Source organism: Anguilla rostrata, chromosome 3 (assembly GCF_018555375.3).
Source record: "Anguilla rostrata isolate EN2019 chromosome 3, ASM1855537v3, whole genome shotgun sequence".
In the NCBI taxonomy this organism is placed as follows: Eukaryota; Metazoa; Chordata; class Actinopteri; order Anguilliformes; family Anguillidae; genus Anguilla; species Anguilla rostrata.
This window is the reverse complement of record NC_057935.1, coordinates 41,433,885-41,455,643: the sequence shown is the minus strand read 5'-3', so window position 1 is coordinate 41,455,643 and position 21,759 is coordinate 41,433,885. Positions and strand designations below refer to the sequence as shown.

Here is a 21,759-nt window from a genome sequence, read left to right as displayed (position 1 = left end):
TCCCAGGTAGGAGACTTGCCTGCACAGACAAGCTTCTCACCTGAGTGGGGGTGGATCAGGTGGCCGTAATTTATGTTGGATCCAATGAACTAAAGTATGAAGGTAAAGTAAGGCTTGAGATTCTGCAGGAAAAATAAAAAGACCTCTATGATAGCCCTCTTCTTAGAAAAGTGGTGGGTGAAATAACATTCTGCCTAATTTGCTTTTATAGGGGAGCAGCACTGCCCTGATGATAAAAAACAACATTTTTTAGTAGCCGAGGCTTAGGTCATGTTAGGTCTGCTCCCGATGGGGAACTGCTGTCCATTTAACTGGAGGAAACAGGAATAGAACTGCGATCATTCAAATAGCTTGAATGATGCATTGAACAGTGATGCTCAGTCACCTACTTCTAAATATGATGGTGAAGATTCACCAGCTTTAGCCTGCTAACAAAAAACTTGACAGTGGCTCTAAAGTATTCTGCATTTGGTATTAGCATAGCTCACTACAATAACACACACACACCAAACAGCCTCTTTGCTAGGATGATTGGTTGTGTTTGCCATGGTTCTTTTCGCTACATATTTTTTATTTATACAGCTGTCATATAGTACCTTCCATAACAATTGAGACAAGGACACATTTTTCTTGATTTGTACTTCACAATTTTAGATTAGTAATCAAAAAATTTACATGTGGTTAAAATGTATTTTTATACACTTTTTTCCACTATTGAGAAATTACCCCCCCCCCCCCCTCCCTCCAACCACCTTCAACTTTTTTAAGTAGGGACAGTCCACATTCACTTCTGGGTGGTTAAAATTGTTTCTCAGGACAGTTCTGGGATGATGGTTTTTCATTTTCAGACCTATTAATTATTACTGTCTACATTTACTATGTTGTGTGTTTAGTTGGATAAAAGTAGGCCGAAAGATCTCTGAGCTGTACTGATGCTGACAGGCCCTAGAATTTTAATTAGCACCATGAAGGCTGCCAAGTTGCTCTAAGCCTGAACTGGATTTTATATGTGCCGTCACTCTGTAAGCATTAATTATCTGTGCAGCCATCAGGAAGCATCTGACCCACAGGAGACTCTAAACACCTATCTCTATAATAATAACCATTTTGGTAGCATTCATGGCCCCTGAAGAAGCTTATTCCAGTCCTCACACAGAGAGATGAAAATTAAATGGGGTCTTTATGATAGTGAATTCCAGCCCTGGTAGCTCAAACTTACATCTTGTTTTTGATGTAGACATGCCTTTGGACTGCCTTTATACTTCTCATTGTTCACCAAAAAATGAATGAACTCAAGAAATGTAACTGCAGCAAATTAAAATGCAAGGTTTACAATTTACACTGCTTGTCTCATTGCTAACCTGTAACATAACATAATTGATGAATAACGTATGCTTCTTTGTGGTATTAAATGCATTTGTAAATAATGTGTAAATTACATTCATATCAACATTACAGGATGTGATGCTGTGCCGGGGGTGGTCACTGAATCAGGTGGTGCATGGGACGAGATACACCCATTACCCTGTGTGTGTCTGACCACCTATTATTTACCCCTTGAGTGTGAGGAGCATAAATAAACAATAAAATTACAACAACAACATCAAAAACGATTTCAGAACCCCTACAAAATAGCACAACTTTCAAAGAACACAAAAAGGACTCGAGCGCTGGAGAGCATTACATTACATTACAGGCATTTGGCAGATGCTCTTATCCAGAGCAATGCACAACAAAGAGCAGTATTGCATTGTGGATGTGCTGTAAAGCCATCTCTTCTTCGACCTAAAAACCAAGCCTTTATATGGCCCATCAGTTAGGACTGCCAATGAGCCATAGATGTTGGCCTGCCTGTTAGTTTGGCTGGTGCTGTCTGTGCTCCTGTAGCTCTTCCAGGTAGCCAAAACATCTGAGGTGCTGAATGGACAGTGCCTTACAATACACCAGAGCAGCCCACTCTGCTCTTTCTCCACCCTTCCTGGTGGGAAAAAGCAAATAAAAATAATTGTTGAAGGTTACATGATCCTATTATTAGACTGCCTGTGTTAGGTCCATACTCATCTGCAGGTCAAGGTAGCTGGAGTCACTTGGTTGTTGTTAGTAGTGATTGCAGTCCTGAGAGCTCTGGCAGAGGTTTTCATCAATGATCTCTCTGTACTTTGCTTCGTTCATCTTTCCCTTGATCCTGACTAGTCTCCCAGTTCCTGCTTCTGAAAAACATCCCCACAGCATGATGCTGCCACCACCATGCTTCACTGTAGGGATGGTATTGGCCAGGTCATGAGCGGTGCTTGGTTTCCTCCAGACGTGACGCTTGGTATTGTGGCCAAAGAGTTCAATCTTGGTTTCATCAGACCAGGTAATCTTGTTTCTCATGGTCTGAGAGTCCTTTAGATTTTACATTTTGCTTTACATTTTGGCAAACTTCAAGCAGGCTGTCATGTGCCTTTTATTGAGGAGTGGCTTCTGTCTGGCCACTCTACCATAAAGGCCTGATTGGTGGACTACTGCAGAGATGGTTGTCCTTCTGGAAGGTTCTCCCATCTCCACAGGGGAACTCTGGAGCTCTGTCAGAGTGGCCATTGGGTTCTTGGTCACCTCCCTGACCAAGGCCCTTCTCCCTCGATTGCTCAGTTTGGCTGGGCGGCCAGCTCAAGAAAGAGTCCTGGTGGTTCCAAACTTCTTTTTAAGAATTTAAAGAATGATAGAATGATAAGAGTCCACTGTGTTCTTCCAGGACTTTCAATGCTACAGAAATTTTTTTGTACCGTTCCCCATATCTGTACCTCGACACAATCCTGTCTCTGAGGTCTACGGACAATTCCTTCGACTTCATGGCTTGGTTTTTGCTCTGACATGCACTGCCAACTGTGGGACCTTATATAGACAGGTGTGTCCCTTTCCAAATCATGCCCAATCAATTGAATTTACCACAGGTGAACTCCAATCAAGTTGTATAAACACCTCAAGTATAATCAATGGAAACCGGATGCACCTGAGCTCAATTTTCAGTATCATAGTAAAGGGTCTGAATACTTATGTAAATGTGATATTTCAGTTTTTAATTTTTTATAAATTTGCTAAAATTTCTAAAAACCTGTTTTCGCTTTGTCATTATGGGGTATTGTGTGTAGATTAATGAGAATAAAAATGAATTTAATCAATTTTATAATAAGACTGTAACGTAACAAAATCTGGAAAAAGTGAAGGGGTCTGAATACTTTCCGAAGGCAATGTATACCTTATATAACCATATACCCTACTACTGAATAATACGTTTCTATTCCAGTCACTGCAAAAAAAAACTAACTAAAAAAGTTATTTATGTGTAATTCTGAAACAATGTACATCTACAAATGAAAGTAGCATAAATTATGAAAAAACAATTAGAAAAAAACAATTGGTGTGTATTATTGCTGTTTTCTGATATATGGATTGTCAACTTCATGGCACCCCACCATCTTCATGGAGCTTGAAGTAAAAGCTTGTAAACCTCAGTAGTTTGTTTTTTATTTTAAACTACAAGGGTTGTGTTTCAGGGACATGATGGCTGTGATTTATGCAAAGTGCTAAACAATAATGATTTCAGTGGCTATGAAAGTAAAAATGACAAAGAATAATTATTTTTGAATAACTGCTTGTGGGGGAGCAGAGGGCATTGCAGCGATGTGATCATTATTATGCCATTTTAATTTGCAAAAAAAGAGGAAAATGGGTCACACTCCTTGCGAAGTTTTTCAAAAGGCAAGTATTGCTAAATGTCAGTTGTTCAGTTGTTACTGATGGATCTATTCCCTCAGTTGGCTTGTGAACAGGCAGTGCATGCCAACTTAGCTGCAGTAAATCTGGGCATTATGCCAGTTCCACTGGCCAATGAATAATTTGCCTGTGTAGTGTGAAAAACCTTGGAGCAATGTAAAAAACAAAGAACACTTTGTCACTTTGTAGAATCAATAAAATAAAATGAAACAGCAAAATCTCGGTGCTAAGTAGGCTACTCTGGCCTACCTTCTTGAGATCATCAAACCTTAAAGACTAGTTAGATCCCTTTGTCCTGCAACATCAGCATGCCTGGCTCTCTGTATGCCTCCACTTCCAGGTCACACCTGCTGTCTGACCTGGCCCCCCAGTGGTGAAATGGCCTCCCCCCATCAGAACAGCAGAGACACTTCCCACCTTCTGCTGCAGACTGACCTCACCTCACAGACTGACCGCTTCTAACTTCAGACTTACCCCCCCCCCCCCCCCACACACACACACTCACACACACACACAACCCTCCTTAGCAGTTGTGCAAACAGCTCGCCTACTGAAGCCATGATGAATTACAATTGATTGCACTTCTATTTTAGTGTTACATTGTTTGGTACTGATATTTTTTGCACAATCTTGATATTTTGTTAAATTGTATGTACTTTCTTGTAAATGTGTAATCCTCATGTCTTCTCATTGTAAGTCACTCTGGACAAAAGTATCTGCCAAATGGCAGTAATGTAATGCATGTAATATAAATAGCATAGTTTACTGGTGAATGGTCACAAGGAGAATAGAAAGAATTGAGTTTTATTTGTGTATTAGTTCTTTTTATAGTATTTCTTAAGACATAAACAACCCCCAGTGAGAGCTTTGTGACTTGTTTTGATGAACCAGTAAGCTATATATACATATGAATAAATATGCATGAGCCTAATTTTGCTAAACAGTTGTCACTTGTCACTGTATCCAGTCATAGGAATGATGGGTCCTAAAAGCATGGCAGAACAATTTAAAGCCGCCTCCAGGAGTGTCTTCTCTTTTTCCTGTCTAAAAATAGTAACAGCTGCTTCATAAAACACATTATCTGTGTGTGTCTCTCTCTCTCTCTCACACACACACAAACACACACACACAAAAACTTCAGTTTTTCAGATTCAATCAAACTAACCTTATACCCATAAGGGTTTGCTTTATTCATATAAAGACTGAAAAAACAGCAAACTGGAATAGGTGTGGCCTGAAAGGAGGCATATCAGTGTGTGGGCGGGACCTCAATTAAAGGGACCCTGCACATATGATCAATTTACAAATAATGCTCTCATAAAGACAGAAGTCATAAGAGTTATTAAATATTCCCTTTGATCAGAATATGAAAATATGTTTAAATTAATAACAATTTTGCCATGGTACCTTAATTAAATCTTTAATTGATTAACTTTCACTTAATTACTAAGTGCAAGTACAGGCCACAGTTTGCACTTAAACTAAACATTTTGAGTGAATTTCCATTCGAATGCAGATGAGGGGTCGGATCATAATCTGCTGCAAACAGTGCCACACCATTCAGAATGATTTCACCTGAGAAGTACAGCACAGGAATACAAATAAATACAATGGAGACAATGAAAAGCACCAGTTTTTTTTGTTTTTGTTTTTTTTTAAAACTGATAACAGCTTAGTACCTTAGCACTTGTTGTGCCTGACCCCCTCCCAGACAGCAGCTGAGCATTGCAGAGGGGCAGGGCATGCTTGATGGCAAGGCTGCAGTAGATAATGGGAGAGAAAAGGGAATAGGTTACATATCCTATTTCTGGACAGAAAATAATGCTAAATATACTGTGTGGAAACTTGTTGTAAATTCCACTTTGGGAAAAGCAAATCATGGTAAACTATCCTGCTTGATTTTACTAGATTATGGCAGAAAATCTTTTAAAAATTAAACATGTTAACTCATGGTAAAGCATAATAAATCATTAGTAGATCATGGTAAATATTCTCTTTTGGAAAAAAGGACTTGTAGGAAATAGAATTTAGTGGCAAATATCATTTTTGATGGCAAAGCATAGTAAATCCTAGTAGATATCCTCTTTTGGAACAATATAATGGTAAATATAGCTGCAAGCAGTGATGTCAGGGGCCAAGCACTAAGGGTGGGTCATAGCACATTGGGGGCACTTTGTCACAGATTGCAAACCTAATGTAAATATCATTCATGACAACTTTGGTGTGCATTGCATATAAGGGTACATTTGTAATAATTATCATTGAAATAAACCAAAATTTGGGGCCATATGCATAATTTGGGCATAGCCATTTCAATTCAATTTAAGTCGTTGTCCTGCACATAGACATATATACATAGACGCCGCATTGGCCTTTGGATCGTCCATCAACGTCGCCGCCATATTGGTCCAGGCAAGACTGGCCTGTAAACAAATACAAGTAAACGGGGGGCTGCGGTTTTTCTGGATAAAAAGCACTATAACCTTTACATTTCTCAACCGATTTCAATGAGTCGTTTTTATATTCAAGGGTTTATGATCTACGTCGAGTACAAAAACAGTTTTATCTCCAGTTACATAGAATCTCAATAGTTAGGCTATAATCGCTGTTAATAGGCTATAATCGCTGAGAAATGTAAACGTTATAGTGCTTTTTATCCAGAAAAACTGCAGCTCCCCTGTTTACTTCTATTTATTTTCAGCCCAGTCTTGCCTGGACCAATACGGCGGCCACGTTGACGTATCGCAGCAAGGGGCCGAAGCGGCCAATGCAGCGTCTATGTATATATGTCTATGGTCCTGCAGTCCTGCAGCCATCTTTGGGTATCAAAATATCAAATGTATCAAAATGGTCTTACCAAATTTAACACAGGTATGGGCTGTAGATCATGCTTGCCCAATTTAGTTAGAATCAGACAAGCATTGTAGTGTTTGTAGCATTGTAGAAGTATGAAAAATTAATTTTTTTTTAAAAAAATTCTAAATGGAAGAAAATTGGAGAATATGGCTGACTTCAGGGGTTCTATGAGCAAATGTTTCAGGATGAAGAGGTATATAGGTTTGGAAGGAATTTGGTGCATGCCCATGAGACGGGATGGCCATAATATTTTTTTCAATGTTGCAATTTTGCAGGTGACACTAGAACATCTGTTGCATGGGTGTCATGCAGTTTTTGAGCATGTGGTAAAATTTAGACAGAGGCAGAAGAAGAAGAAAAAGAGGAATATAATAATCCATGAAAAAACAACAGGGGTCCTAGGTACCCTTGGTACTTGGCTGCCTAAATAATGGCAAATTCAGACCCAGTGGGTAAGTCCACATTTTGAACCAAAAATCTATTTGGTATTTGTGTTCAAGTCCACTTGTGAAATCTCTCTTTTCTAGCACACCAAAATTTCTGTATTATGGCACATTATGAATATTTAAATGGAGGCTTTCATCGGTTTTATTTCCCTATGCCCTTGCCACCTGTTTCCATTTACAGAGAAACACAAAAACACAGCAGATTTGAAGCTAGGCAGTAAATAAATCATCATGCTTTTCCATTTATTCTTCCTGTGCGTGCATGGGTCATGGCTGTTTCTTCTTTATATATACAATATCTGAATGGAATGATGGGGAGGTTTGTTACAGAATGGTGAGTGCATGGGTCAATATCAGTGATTATATAATCTACTGCAATATGCCCAAGAGCAGAGCTGTAATTGAACCTTCAGAAAGTGGATCCTACAATAAATAATACAAAGGCCTAAGGCTTGGCAGAAATTCACCAATTTTTACAGTCCTATTTTTATTGTCAGACCTCTATTCACTGCTCCTACTTCTTAATGATGTATGGTACTGAAGAGGATGAATAAAAGTGTTCCTGAGAGGGCGGTATGTAGTACATTACGACTCTTTGAGCAATCTTCAAAGAGACTAAAGCAGGTATGCCTATCTGGAGCACAATAGCATAGTGATACCTTCATAGCATCTTGGTGCACTGGAAGGTACCCACAACAATTTGAGAAAATGAGCCTTCTCCTGGAGGACACTAAAGCAGTATGTCAGGGACACGGCTTCTGTTCATCTGGGCTTCCTCAGCAAACAGAGGAGCTATCTTTAGACTCATGTAGAGTCATATCCCCCTTTCTTTCTCCATTTTCTCTCGACAGTTTCTGCTGTAGTACAGGATTTCACTCAGTTCAAAGGCTTGTCTTACTACTCATCCCTATGAAGGCAGAAAAATTTTAAATTTCCTATAAACCAAAGATAAATCCTATGACATTTATTACCCCTTGCCATTAAATCTGAATAAATTCCTCAAGCAAGGTGTTTTCAGTTCGGATTTACATGCAATATCTCATGTGACAACATGGGCAAAGCTTTGAGGAGTTATCACCTCTCCTACTATTCTGGAAACATGGTCAACAAACTTCATGTTTCTTGGCTTTTAAAAATCTGTCAAACGAAACAGATAAACCTAAAATGAAATTATTTGATGGCAAGAATCACCATGCAGAAATTTTGAAAACAGAGTGTTTTCGGAAGTCTGAGTTAATTTGTTTGAATTCATATTTTATTCCTATTCCAACCTCATTCATACTGTCCAGTTTAAGAAGCCCATCCTATAAAATGTTTTTATTACAAATCACAACATGACTTAGTCTCTTGACTGTTGCTGCAGTATGTAAATAGTGGTTTAATCCTATCCACTTTAACTTTCCCTTTGCATCAAAGTGACTTTTAAATTTTTAGCTTTTAATCTGGACTGGATGCTTTGTTTCTCTCTTCTTTGCCCTCACTGGATGAACAGCTGGAGTGACAAGCACACTGAGATCACCTTTCTCTTTTCCCTCTATTCATCATCTTGACCACAAGAGATTTTTTTTAAAAAATATGACTTTGCTTATATACAAACACTTTTTTGCAAGTGTATTCATTTTCCCATGGTTCTAAAAGCTACGTTTACATAAAAATATGAGCCAAAACAATATGGTTTTCAACATTTGCAATAATGAGAGACAGAAAAAAACATACATACACCCAAACCAGTTCCAATCTGTGAAATCCAGTATACTGTTTCTTGGGGATAGTAACATGTGCAGCTTTGTGCTGGATATGAATGCAATTCAAAACTGAGGAAATTATTTTGCTAAGTGAGTACATGTAATTACTCAGAAAACATTACCAAGGCCAATATTCTGTAATTCAGTTTAAGTTATAGTCATAGATTGTATAAATGTACCTTTAAAAACTTAATTGGGTTTCACACTGCCTGGTCAGGAACAAGCTTCTTCCTATTTTTTTACGCATGTCACTGTTCACTTCAAATATGTTCCAGGGGACTTTTTCCACTGCTCCTCAAATATTGATTGCCCATGTTGATTTTTTTCTCTACATTCCTCTGTAGCACAGAAATATTATTTTGGAAGTGTCCAATGCTTCGACAAGGACAGATAATATAAGATTTGTTGAAGCAAAATGCATACTTGTTTTAGCATTGTTGAATTTTCCATCAAATTCAAATGAAATAATTCAATGGATAATTTTGCTATTGTGGTAAGAGTCTGGTCTGCTGTTGGTTTTGAAAGGTAAAATAAATGTAGCTACTGTTCTTCTGGTTCCATGGACCACCTCCATTCAGACTTCCTCCATTGCCAACGCATGGGCAGTCCATGGCCTGGATTCAATCACCCTTACTTTACTTTGACTTTCAAATAAATGCAAGTATTACTTCTTTCAATGGAATCAGTTTAGGTTGATTGCAGAACTTAAAAACAATACAGTAAATAAAGACAGCTGACATTGAAATACTCAATCTTGGTTTGAGTACTCATTTTTAATGTGATATTACTCCAGTTCAGGCAACACTTCCTAAGCACATGCATGATAAACAACACTAGCAATACAAATCTGTTATAAATTGAAGTTGTCTGTTCACAGTTTGTCCACCATAGGTTACCAGTGATCATTGACTCTGGCACACTGTAGACACAAGAAGATTCAGTGACTGTAAATAGCTTTTTAGAGTTTGACCAGGTAAAACCACTGATCTGTTCAAAAAATAGTGAGCCCAGATAGTCTGGAGGGCCTTTGTTTAATCAAACATTGCATTCAAATAAAATAGTATTAAATATACTGGCAGAAATTATTTTCAGAGAATTATGTGTACAATAAAACCATACAATTTTCACATGTATATTTGTACATTTTTAAAATGTCTCTAAGGATATTTTGAGTAAGTATTTAACCACAACATAATACACCTGCACTAAAACATTAGCATACACAATACGCATTTGCACTCATCTTTTTTACAATATCACAAAGGCAGACAAATAGTCTGCAGTATTTTCCATACACGTACTCAACAATGTTCTGGGCATTTGTAAAGGTAATAAAACTTTTCTTTGTAGTGTTAGATGTAGAATATACATAGGGTGACTGAAAAATGCAAGCAATTATGAAAGTATAACCATCCATTCACATGTATGTTCTTAGAAGTACTTAGGGAATGTTTAATGAATACATCACTGCACACCTATATCAAATGATATGAAAATGGGAATTAAGTCCTCAGAAGTAAATGTTAATGTAGCAATGTGTGATATTTAATGATCCCCTAAAATCTGAATTAGGAACATTAGGAACATGACTTATCATTTTAAGATGGCAATGTAGCCACTGTATGATTTTATGGCAGTACTGTAATGTCATGGGTACAGAGCTGGTCTTGTAGCTCCAAGGCTGCAGGGTTGAATCCCAGGTGGGGCAACCCCATTGTACCTTTGAGCAAAGTACTGAAATGTTACAATAATAGCAGCGATCATAAGTGGTCGCCAAAATAAATTTAAAAAATTAAAAAAGGTTTTAAAGTCTGGTTTCACAAAATAAATAATCTTATGTTGCAATAAATGTAATATGTTGTAAAACGTGGTAAAATTCTTCCATGAAAGCCATTTCTGTACATTAGGTCTTAACACTGAGGGAAATGTTTTAAAATTCTGACTGAAGGGTACAAATCGAGAATGTTTGAAGTTGAACTATAATCAATTTAGAAACATGTTTTGTATGTATAAGTTCTTTCCAAAAGAGAAAGTGACTTATACATACACTACATTTCCAAAATTATGTGGAAACCCCTTCTAATTAGTGAATTCAGCTATTTCAGCCACACCCATTGCTAACAGTTGCATACAATCAAGCATACAGCCATGCAATCTCCACTGACAAACATTGGCAGTAGAAGAGCTCAATGACTTTCAACATGGCACTGTCATAGGATGCCACCTTTCCACCAAATCAGTTCATTAAATTTCTATCCTGCTAAAGCTTCACCAGTCAACTGTAGCTGCTGTTATTGTGAAGATGAACAAATCAGGGTTTGGCAGAATGCATAGTGCCCACTGTAAAGTTTGGTGGAGGAGGAATTATAGCCTGGGGCTGTTTATCATAGTTTGGGCTAGGCCCCTAAGTTCTATTGAAGGGATATTTTAATGCTACAGCATACAATGACATTGTAGAGAATTGTGCACTTACAACCGTTTGGCAACAGTTTTGGGAAGGCCCTTTCCTGTATCAGCATGACAATGCCGCCATGCACATAGCAAGGTCCATAAAGAAATGGTTTGCTGAGTTTTGTGGGAAAGAATTTGACTGGCCCTGCACAGAGCCCTGACAATCAAACACCTTTGGGATGTACTGGAATGCCGTCTGCAAGCCAGACCTTACACCCAACATCAGTGCCCAACCTCACCAATGCTCTTTTACAGCTACCATATACAGACCTGCCAATCCTGGGAAAATATTTTGAGTACCACAATAGTCAGTAGTGAAAAGAGTTTCTGCCCGAATTGGTCTCAAATCATGTGCTTGCAGGAAGAATGAATTAATTCTAGGGACTGAATCTGTAATAATTTTAAAATGTTTTTTCCCCTCCACGTGGCGTCGGCAGTCTGCAAGATACACACACACACACACACACACACAAGCCTTTCTTCATAATTCTAGTTTTGACTGTTCAAGTGATCAGGCAAAATCGTATAATTTGACCTGATTCTAAAATATCACTTGCACTGCACTGGGCTATATTATGATATACTTGCAAGTCAAAAGTACACCTGCTTAAAACCATTTTTTTTATGATTAATATTGCATTATATGATGTGTGCTTATACAAACTGATAACCATAAATGAATTGCATTCAATTATTTAATAAAAATTGAAATAATCTATTTTGTATATTGTATGTTTTCATTTTCAAGTATTTACAGAAACTTATGTTATAATGTAAAAAAAAGAAAACTTATGTTGCAAACACTGTAAAACACTGTCAATTATGAATAAAATTATAAATAAAACCAAGTTTCAGTTCATGATTTCCATTTTTATTTCATAATTAAATAATTGAATCAGCTCATATAGGCACACATCATATAGGCCTAATGGGGAAAAAAATGTATTCAATTCAAAAATTATCTAGGAATGTAGGCCTTTGTAACTAGAGGTTTAGCTAAATTATTACCTGAAGCTCCTTGGTGGCTAATGTCAAAATCATAATTGCACAATGTGCAAAATGCATGGTGCGGAAGTTTTGAGGGGCGGAGGCACGGCCATTGCTCCTGATATTTTGCGAGGAACTTCTGGGGAGCATGGACTCGCTTCTTTGCTCTCTGCTGCTCTCTCTCTCTCCTTGTCTGTATCCTCGTCATCTGAGGTCATGATTATTTTCTAACTGCAAGGCTGGTGCTGCAAAATGGTTGCAATGGTCACTTTGCTCCAACAGAGCGTGCGCGAAAAAGTTAGAACAGGGAGTCTCCGTGGCGTTTGAATTACTGCAACTAAATTACTCTATTAGTTATTCACATCGTAGCCGTCTCGTAACGAGGCAAATCACATCGTATGCGAGATACTACGGCTAACTATATATACAAATTTATCTCATTAGTATATACCCCTAGAAATGCATCATCTCGTAAAGTTACCGAACATGTTTTAACGTTTTATATGTTAACATTACGGTCACATTTTTTGTGCTTGATTATTACTCCCCCACTTCCCATTGTACCTCAGCAATGCAGCGTTACGCCTCGGTGGATAAATAAGTACCGCTGAGTATCAGTGGATGTTGAGTGAGAGTGGGTCGGGGAGGGGTTACAGAACCACAAGGTAGTAGCATCTGGTCCAATCCGAGTGATGTAGTTTAAATGCCGAATAAATGTACGGTATTGTTTTGTATTGATTGATTGTTTTCCGTAAATAAATGACAATAATATATATATATATATATATATATATATATATATATATATATATATATGCGTAGTTTCAGCTGGCATTTCGTACCTGCGTATTTTGACCAAGAATTGCGTGGTTGGTACACAAAATGCGTGCAGGTTGGCAGGTCTGCATATAGTATATGTATATTGGACAATAAACGGCCATTGTGTCTACTTCGTACCAAATATTAGACTGAATACCTGAACAGACAATTTTATTGAATATGTGCATTTATTACATTATTATTATAATTATTATTATTTTCTGCATCATTATATAGTTTTTTAATACTGAACCTGTGTTGTGTTGGGAAATACCCCTTTGCATTTACTGTAAGACTTTAGGGTACAGTACAGTATAGGATTTCTGGCACACATCCCCCAGGACTGGAGAGACTTTCACATGCTTGAGGCCATAGATCTCACTGGTAATGTCTGCCAGCAAGGAAAGATTTACTTTCATTGTGATTTTAATGAATACATGTCATTTTTGCTTGTAATTATTCTCAGTGTCCAGGATTGTACTCTTTTGAAAAACAGAAATAAAATATCCTATAGAGGCAAATAAATAAATATCTTGATTCATAAAATTTGTGAGATTCAGAGGTGGAAAATTTGGGTTCAGAAAGTAAAAGTCCTCCCCAGTATTTTGTTCCAGTCCCCAAATTTGCTAATTAGCACAATTCTTCAGCCAGCAGCCAGAACTAATTAATGAAACCAGCTGGCTGAGTTCCTGGGTGGATGGAACGCATGCGCAGGAGTTTTACTTTCTGACCCCTGGACTTTCCACCTCTGGTGAGATTAACTGGAAATTTCTTGATCTCTCCACATAGGTATAAAATGTTTTTTAGTGCTTTAATATGTCTGCACTCTTATATAAACAATGAATACATATTTGACTACCAATTCACAAACTTGCCATATATTTCCACAGAATGCATGGTCGAGGGGGCTGCCAGGTGAGCTACACTGCTAAAACCACTGGATGCACTGGTCTCATGTCTTATCTTGACTGTATCAGTGCTAACTGTTGCAGGCATCACCACAGGGTAGAGTATAAAAGTCACCTGCAGTTTGCAGTGTCATATGTTTTTAAGGACAGTTCTATAATGTTTGTCTGCACCAGAATTGAAAGAGGAAATAGAAATGGTAAATATAAGCTAGTCCCCTGAGTTAAATTAATAATCCCATAGTGCTTATAGGCATTAGAAGGTACAGAAGAAACTCATGGGAAACTCATGTAAACTCAAACATGAATATTGTAACTTTTCAATGCTAGACATTAACTGTACTGAGTCAGTAATGCTGGAAGCCATAGATTGTGCTTTTACATGGTACAATATGCCATATAAAAAATGTAGTTTTGTTTTTCGAGCATTCTTATGCCTGAGAGAGAAGTCTGAGATAAAAACATACAGTACAGTACATCTGCACACGTTTCTGCTTGCTGTTCATGTGCCTGACGATTGGTCTTATCAGAGGTGATACTTTCTGAGGAGTTCTGATTGCCACACGTACTTTCTTTCAGGGAACTGATCAGGGATTTTGATCCTGCGGAAGTCCCGGATGCATTTCTCTAGCTCCTCCTCAATGCTCATCCTTTCTGGGGCCAGCTTCTTCCTGTAGGCGCTAGTGTCACCTGAGCTTCCGGTCAATGTGCGGAGCCTGTGGAGCTCTGACTGCTGCAGCATCTGAACAGTCCCCTTCTTCGGCGGACGGTCCAGTGTCTGTAAGTTGGCGCGTCGTTTCACTGGGCTGCTTAGCCCTGTACTGTGGGGCGAGCTGGACTCTGATTGGCTCTCTGAGCTAGAGGTAGAGAGCTCGTTGAAAGAGGTGCCACTCTCCTCCTGTAGGTCACCCCCGTGGCTCTTGCAGCAGCAGTGAAGGGTTGATGAGCTCTGTGATGGCCCACCTGAAACAGACCACACACAACTGTTCAAAATGACTGAAAGCTTATCTTCTGGTACTGAGCACACACATGAGTCTGCGTGCATGCACGTATGTGCATGCACACACACACACACACACACACAGGATATTATAAGAAAAAAAGTCAGTTAGCATTGGTGTCTCAGCACAATGCACTTCAATATTTAACGTCCTGCCATCAATATGGAGAAAGAAGCTTGCCTTGGACATTGCCACCTCTTCCACAGTCCATGGCTGATTCATGCCAGCATTCTTTTGTAAAAACATTTAGAAGGTGCTATTACCCAGTGCAACTTGGCTTGGCACAGTAGAGTGAAAAGGCATTAGTGTTGGCTACACTGCAATGCCCCATTGTTCGCAGCTCCACAGAATATGACTGTCTTTTTAGAACACCTCGTTTGCTTAATTTATGCCAAGTTTAGAACACTTTGATTAAGTCATTTATGCTACGTTGAGTAAACAATTTAATACAGTTCTGCAAATAAAATTGATGTACGTCTGCATGGCTACTTGTTTTATAGACCTCTATCTGCTAATAAACATCAAGGCTCCCAGAGGATTTGTATAATCTGCACAGCTGACAGATTGTGCTGTATACAAATGTAATGCTGAACTAGGAGATAAAATGTTCATAGCACATGCTGTTCACTTCATTATGGCAGCAGATCTTTCTGTGGACAGAAATTCATACGAAATGTGACTGTACCATTTTCCTTCTGTGGAGCATTAAAAAAAAATCACAATTACAAATGTACTTGAAAAACTATTGTTTGGAACTTCTTAGAAATATCATCTGCTCAGAAATGCTTCCCATTGTTTCAGTAGGAATGTCTGTGCTCGTGAACAGCTGAACATTTTGTTCACAAATCACAGATCCCAATTGGTGAACATAACTTCATTTTTATTTAAAAAAAACACTGCAGGCTAATTGTAAATCACTTTGATTAGCCATGTTGCCTACACATTGAATACAATGAAAAGCAGGCACGGTTCAGCATAGGTGACAAGGGTAGGTCACCTAGCACAGCATCTATCTTCTCTTCAGGAATGCAGCTAATGTTCTGTCTGTTGGTGGTAACAGGGTAACTTCACATAATAGAAGTATCAGTGTTAGATCATCAGTTATGCACAGACACCACATGTAATATATTAACCAGTGTTCAATTTGATTTGGGTCAAACGACCCATTTTGGATATTTACTAAAATACTTTTTTACTAAAATAGTATTTCTATTTGTTGTTCATAATTGGTATTGCCTTTATGTCTTTTTTGCCTATATGGTTTCTTTGAACATAAGATAAAGATAAATAATTGAGAATGTCAGTTTAAAACAATAAATGTCAATAATTACTGCATTTCATTTACATTTTTCACAAACAAACATGATTTATGCCCTGCATGCCATCTTTATAGTGGATTTATGGGTTAATTGTGCAATTGTAATCAAGCAGAGGTAAAAGGCGACAATTAACCATACACATAGTTTATATTGTTTGAAATTGAGATAAAGATAACATATATTGAGCATTTTTGCATAAATTTTATTTCTGTAATGCTTTAAAATCTCAATAATGTGTATATTTGACCCATGTTAACAGTTTTACAGGTGCTAAGTAAATGGAACACAAGGGTTAGGAGTTACAGTACTCATTTAAAATTGATCTGATGCTGACCACTTTCCATACAGGGCATTATGCAAGTATACTGGCCAGGCTGCCACTATACAAACTGGCTATTTTTATGCTGAAAAAAAGTGTTGTTACGTACTAGGTTTTAGAACCATTGGTATGTACTGTAGTCTATATGCAGATCATTGCACATCCTCCCACTCAAGGTTGCATGATAACACTCCAGTATTCACAGTTTCACAGCTTTGCCATCTGCCCACAGGACCAAGCTATTAAAAGAGTCTAGAAGTGATGCATCATAATGTAGAAGTAAACGATGATGCCATTAAAAATACATCTGTTTATATCGATATGTTTAGGTTTTGGGTGTCATCACATTCAAAACCATGGATTAAAAATACCATGTTATTATTGTTTTTTATTAAACAGATTCCCTAGTTATGTGAGATCATACCTAATATGAAGAAGGTAACATTCAAAATCCAGAATTTAAAAGAATGCCTTTGTAGGAAGGAAGAGCATCTCAATCAATCAATACAAAATTTATGTGTAGCTGTGTTGTGTGTACATTTTGTGACCATTAATGGTGAATTACATCATGTGACATTATCTAGGCCTATATAATACAGGCAATACATAAAGTCAGGGCCCACACACCATTCACTAACACATTCCCACCCCAAGGACAATTTTGACTCCTCAATTAACCTAACCTGCAGGTCTTAGGACTGTGGGATGAAATCGGAGTACCCAGAAGAAATCCACACAAACACAGGGAGAACATGCACACTCCACATAGGAAGACCCTTCACCAGGATTCAAACTTGGTATCTTCTTACTGTGAGGAGACAGCACTACTCATGGCACAACACAGCACAACACACACCATGGGCACAGTATATTTCTAAAAGATGGATCTTATTATCATGGCTTTACATAGTAGGAAATACAACACAAAATATGCGATGAAGATGAAGAGATGAAGAAATACAGTTCAAGTTTCAAGTTTCTTGAAATAATGTAGAAAAACCAAAGGTATCATAGATATAGGATAATACATCATGGCTTATTTCGTTTCTGTAAAACATTGGTGAAAGTTTGTAACTTGGCATCATTTTGATACAAATAATTTGCTAGAGACAGATACAAATAGTATTGTGTATACTTCATGAATGTGAGTCCTTTTATATGCTGAAAATATATATCAATTTAATTTCAGCCACAAAGTATGCTGAAAGCATATAAAACAAAAAAATGAAAGACTTTCAGGGTTTACACAGTGAGATTTTACAGAAATAAATCTTTGGGAATAAATATTTTTTATAAGCTGCGCCATGGTGAATTCTTAATAGCCTAGTTGAGAAAAATAAACTATTTATGGTGGAAAACCACATTGCTAACACCCAATTTCAACACGTATTGCTGTCATTGAAAGTGTGTTGATTTTTTCTATCTCCATATGGTACAGTTACACAACAGCACATGAAAAAAGCAGCTAGAAAGAGTGGTGCACATGGCTGCTAAAATCATTGGACTAGATCTCACCACAGTTGCATCTATCTATCACAGCAGATTGCTTCAAAAAGCCCATAAAATTCTAACAGACTATCTGTTTAATAGCTTAAACTATCTGTTTTAAACGATCTGACAGCTCAGCAGGTGCCATGGCAGGAATCACACCTCTGCCCACGAGTGGAGACCTGCATATGGCTTGAGAATCAGCCACGCTACTGACTATGCCACACAAATTGAAATTTTAGGCCAGTATTGGAAAGTAGCAATTCAGACTCAGCACTAACTATTTGAATTTGATTTAAAGAGAAATCAGTCACAAACACATGAAAACAGAATGCTACTAAATGCAGGAAATAGCTATGAAAATGGACTATGTGGATTTATTCCTGGTTTGAAATCACATTTTCATGCCTCCAATTAGTCATGTAGCGAAAAAACAGGGGCAAATAAAACAGAAACATATAATAAACAGAAGAATTTAAAGTTTAAGCAGTTGTTTAAAACATACCATAAAACATTTTAAGCTGCTATGATAGCAGGGATTATAATGTGAGAGAGGCACAGAGATGAAAAATCGAAGGACATGTAATTAAGTATAACTACAGTCCTCTTGCCTGCTTGGTTTGATTTGCTTCATTTGAGCTTATTAGCTTGTCACCAGCAGCTCTACTTGCCCACAGGATTGTCCCCACACACCTGATATGACTCATGAATCATGTAACACCTGTGTCACAGGGTTCGAATTATGGGGGGGATTCGGGGGGTCTCAGCTTCAGTAAACTAATTTCTCTTCGAAAACTCAAGGCTGTTCATTTAGTTTTTTTTAAGTTTTTTTTTTTTCTCAAGAATAGCAGTATAATCTTTAAGAACAATAAACACCTACCCTAATGTGTGAACCACATGACACATATAACGATTACAGGTAAGAAGGATATATAAATGTTTCGACCCCCCGACCTGTTGTTTTTATCTCTTTTGGGGGGGTCCAAGTCATAATAGGGGGGGTCAGACCCCCGCCATTGAACGGTCCTTTTCTGTATTCTGTCATTGCTGCTCTCATAAACCTAATAAATGCATTTTAGGCCATATTTTACTTCGTAAGTCACTATGGATAAGTGTCTGCTAAATTACTGTAATGAAATGTAATTAGCCCATCTTGTAAAGAGGTACTCCAGGACTGGTTTCTTAGTGAGCTCATTCCCATAGATGCAATCAAAACCATAAAGTTGCATTAAGAGCAAATGTGCTTCATGTTGTTGAAAAAACAAATTGTACCTAAACTGAAACTTCCCAGAATAATTTGATATTTAGAACAAAGTGACTTTTTCTCACAAGATATGGAAGAGGAGGTCAGACATAGTAGCAAATGACAAACTATTTAGGCTCAATCTGATTAAATGTAATTCTTGATTATGGTTGCAAAATTTCAGGAATATTCAGGGGTGGAAACTATGCATGAAATATTGTGGGAATACATGGAAATTAACAGGAATAAATTAAATTATGGGGGTTATTTACACAGGCTGCATTTACCATGGCATATGCATATTGGAACATAAACCCTTTCCCTTGTCATAAGCAGACCATGTTTGAAGACTCCTGCCTTATAACATCAAGGTTAAACAAGACCAGGTTAAAATCTAGTACATGGCTGGACCTAACACACGTGATCCGGCCAACCAATGGTGTAACTTCATAACTCGGCCGACCAATGGTGTAACTTCATCACTCAGTCACTTAGTCACAGACATTCGCATTTGTAGGTCTGGCCCCGCAGTTACGGTCCAGCCAAAAATGAAATTCACTTGAACAAGCAGTAAATCACTTGCTCCCTCTTGTGGTAACCCCGAAAAGTTATTATATTATGAGATTGGTCACTTTCATGTTCTCATTTGAAATGTCTAAGCACTTGATGTACCGTACGTTAGAAATCGCGAAATCCTTCAGTAATTAGTAATACTACATACGGATAGCTGTATAGACTCTAGGTGGTCTTTAATAAATAAATTTGACTTACGAAAGAAGACGTATTCTGTGTAACTTGACAAGATATTGCCATCAGTGCAATGACTGACCAATGATGCTGTCACCGCCGAATTACATGCAACCATATGGAATCCACATTCAGCTAGCATGTCAAAAGCTCTCTCCAGATGTTTGAACTTGAGGTAAAACCGAGAGGTGTACGGCCTGTCAGTGTCCCGGCTCTCGTTCAGGGTCCCCTCGAAGACCTCTGTCACCAATGAAATCCTCCCGCAAATCAAAATTCTGGATACCCGTCTAAACTTTGCTTCGGCCTGGAATTCTCTGCCCGTGGTACACGACGAACCTCTATAACCGACCGTAATGAACCCATACTTTCTGTCATCTGAAACAAAAGACGACGAAGGGCATATCCTCCCATGTGAAGCGTCTTCGAAATCACTATGGGAATTGTCATCCGGACTTTGTTTCAAGTCGTCAGGGGTCAAAATTCTCACAAACTCCGGCAGCTGGAAGTATTCTGCCTCCCTCTTTAGTCTCTCCCTTTCTGGAAAGTGGTCAGGTAGGACGACCTGCTTGTCTCTGAGGTAGTCCAAAACATACCGAAATAAAAACCCATCTCTGTCGATAAAGTAGCGCCCTTTAGGATCCCGCGGCAGGGCACTGGTAAGATCTGTCTTAGGAGAGAATATTCTTCCTAGCAGTGAATTGGAAATGGTAATTAGAGTGGCACGGCGAGTGGAATATAGCTGCCCCCCAACATTGAGTTCAACAACGTCGGGGAAATTATTCTGACCTTCTTTGGGCGGCGGGTATGTCCTGCAGTTTTCATTCAATGCCATTGTTCCAAACTACACACAAAATGCCTAGCGCTGGTCTATTTGCAGAAGTAGCCTATAGGCTACATTCCATTCCTCCGTAATATTTTTAACAAACGATACTAGCCTACATATCAATTCAAACTCATTTCAAAAATAAAAAGACGATTTCACTTACGAGAAATACTAACCTAGGCTACATAGATATAGCCTAAGGTTAGCCTATTTACTGAATTATTTACACTTGCTAGAAATGGGCGATTTTGCATGACATCTTTAGGCTATTTTGGTCTTTAAGACGCCAACCACTGCTTCTAAATCACCAGAGAAACGAAGTAGTTTTAGAAATGTAACCTTCAAATATTTCGTAAGGAAATAGCTTGCGAATATGAATCGGGTTATCAAACGAACCGGCGTTTGGTGTGTTCTGTCAAGGTCCTACCTTTGTTCAAGCAAAAAAAGTAAGCTAAATCCCCTCACTTTGAACCTGGATAAGAAATCTCCAAGTTAATGGCTACTTCAGCAGTTTTAGCAGAGTAGGCGATCTGGAGCGTTTTCAACTCCTTCGGAATGCGATGGATTTTACTGATCTGGTACGGGATGTGGGAACTTCACAAAGAGCATTATTCATACGACGCAATAGGCTACCGTCCCCATCGATTTGGTCAATTTAACATGTAGGCTACGCAATTAGTTGTTCTTCTCCATCCTTAGCTTGTGGTATGTTATTGCTTATTTGTTCTCGGAAGATTTTAAGTATCTGTCACTGAGTGAATAGGTTGTTGATGGAGCCAAGACGGTTGTACACTGCTTAAAAAACGTCTACTCAAGTTGCTTGAGCGGTACTAGGAGAAACCATCCTGGGA

At 38.2% G+C, this 21,759-nt stretch overlaps 1 protein-coding gene across 1 annotated transcript; it reads right to left on the bottom strand.

The window, feature by feature from the left end:
* Positions 1 to 13,062: 13,062 nt before the first annotated feature.
* On the bottom strand, positions 13,063 to 21,759 carry LOC135250867 (BTB/POZ domain-containing protein KCTD16-like). The gene is made up of 2 exons (XM_064327631.1): positions 20,110 to 21,759; positions 13,063 to 14,931 (listed from the first exon to the last, which is right to left on the bottom strand). The coding sequence occupies exons 1-2, from the start codon at positions 20,915 to 20,917 to the stop codon at positions 14,495 to 14,497; spliced, it is 1,245 nt and encodes a 414-aa protein (XP_064183701.1). The 5' UTR covers positions 20,918 to 21,759; the 3' UTR covers positions 13,063 to 14,494.

Bases quoted from the DNA above. Each gene is read 5' to 3' on its own strand.
- LOC135250867 (XM_064327631.1), bottom strand. From the start codon at position 20,917: ATGGCATTGAATGAAAACTGCAGGACATACCCGCCGCCCAAAGAAGGT. The intron at 14,932-20,109 runs GTAAGTCAAATT...GGTCTGTTTCAG, and splicing joins CACAGAATACGTCTTCTTTC to GTGGGCCATCACAGAGCTCA.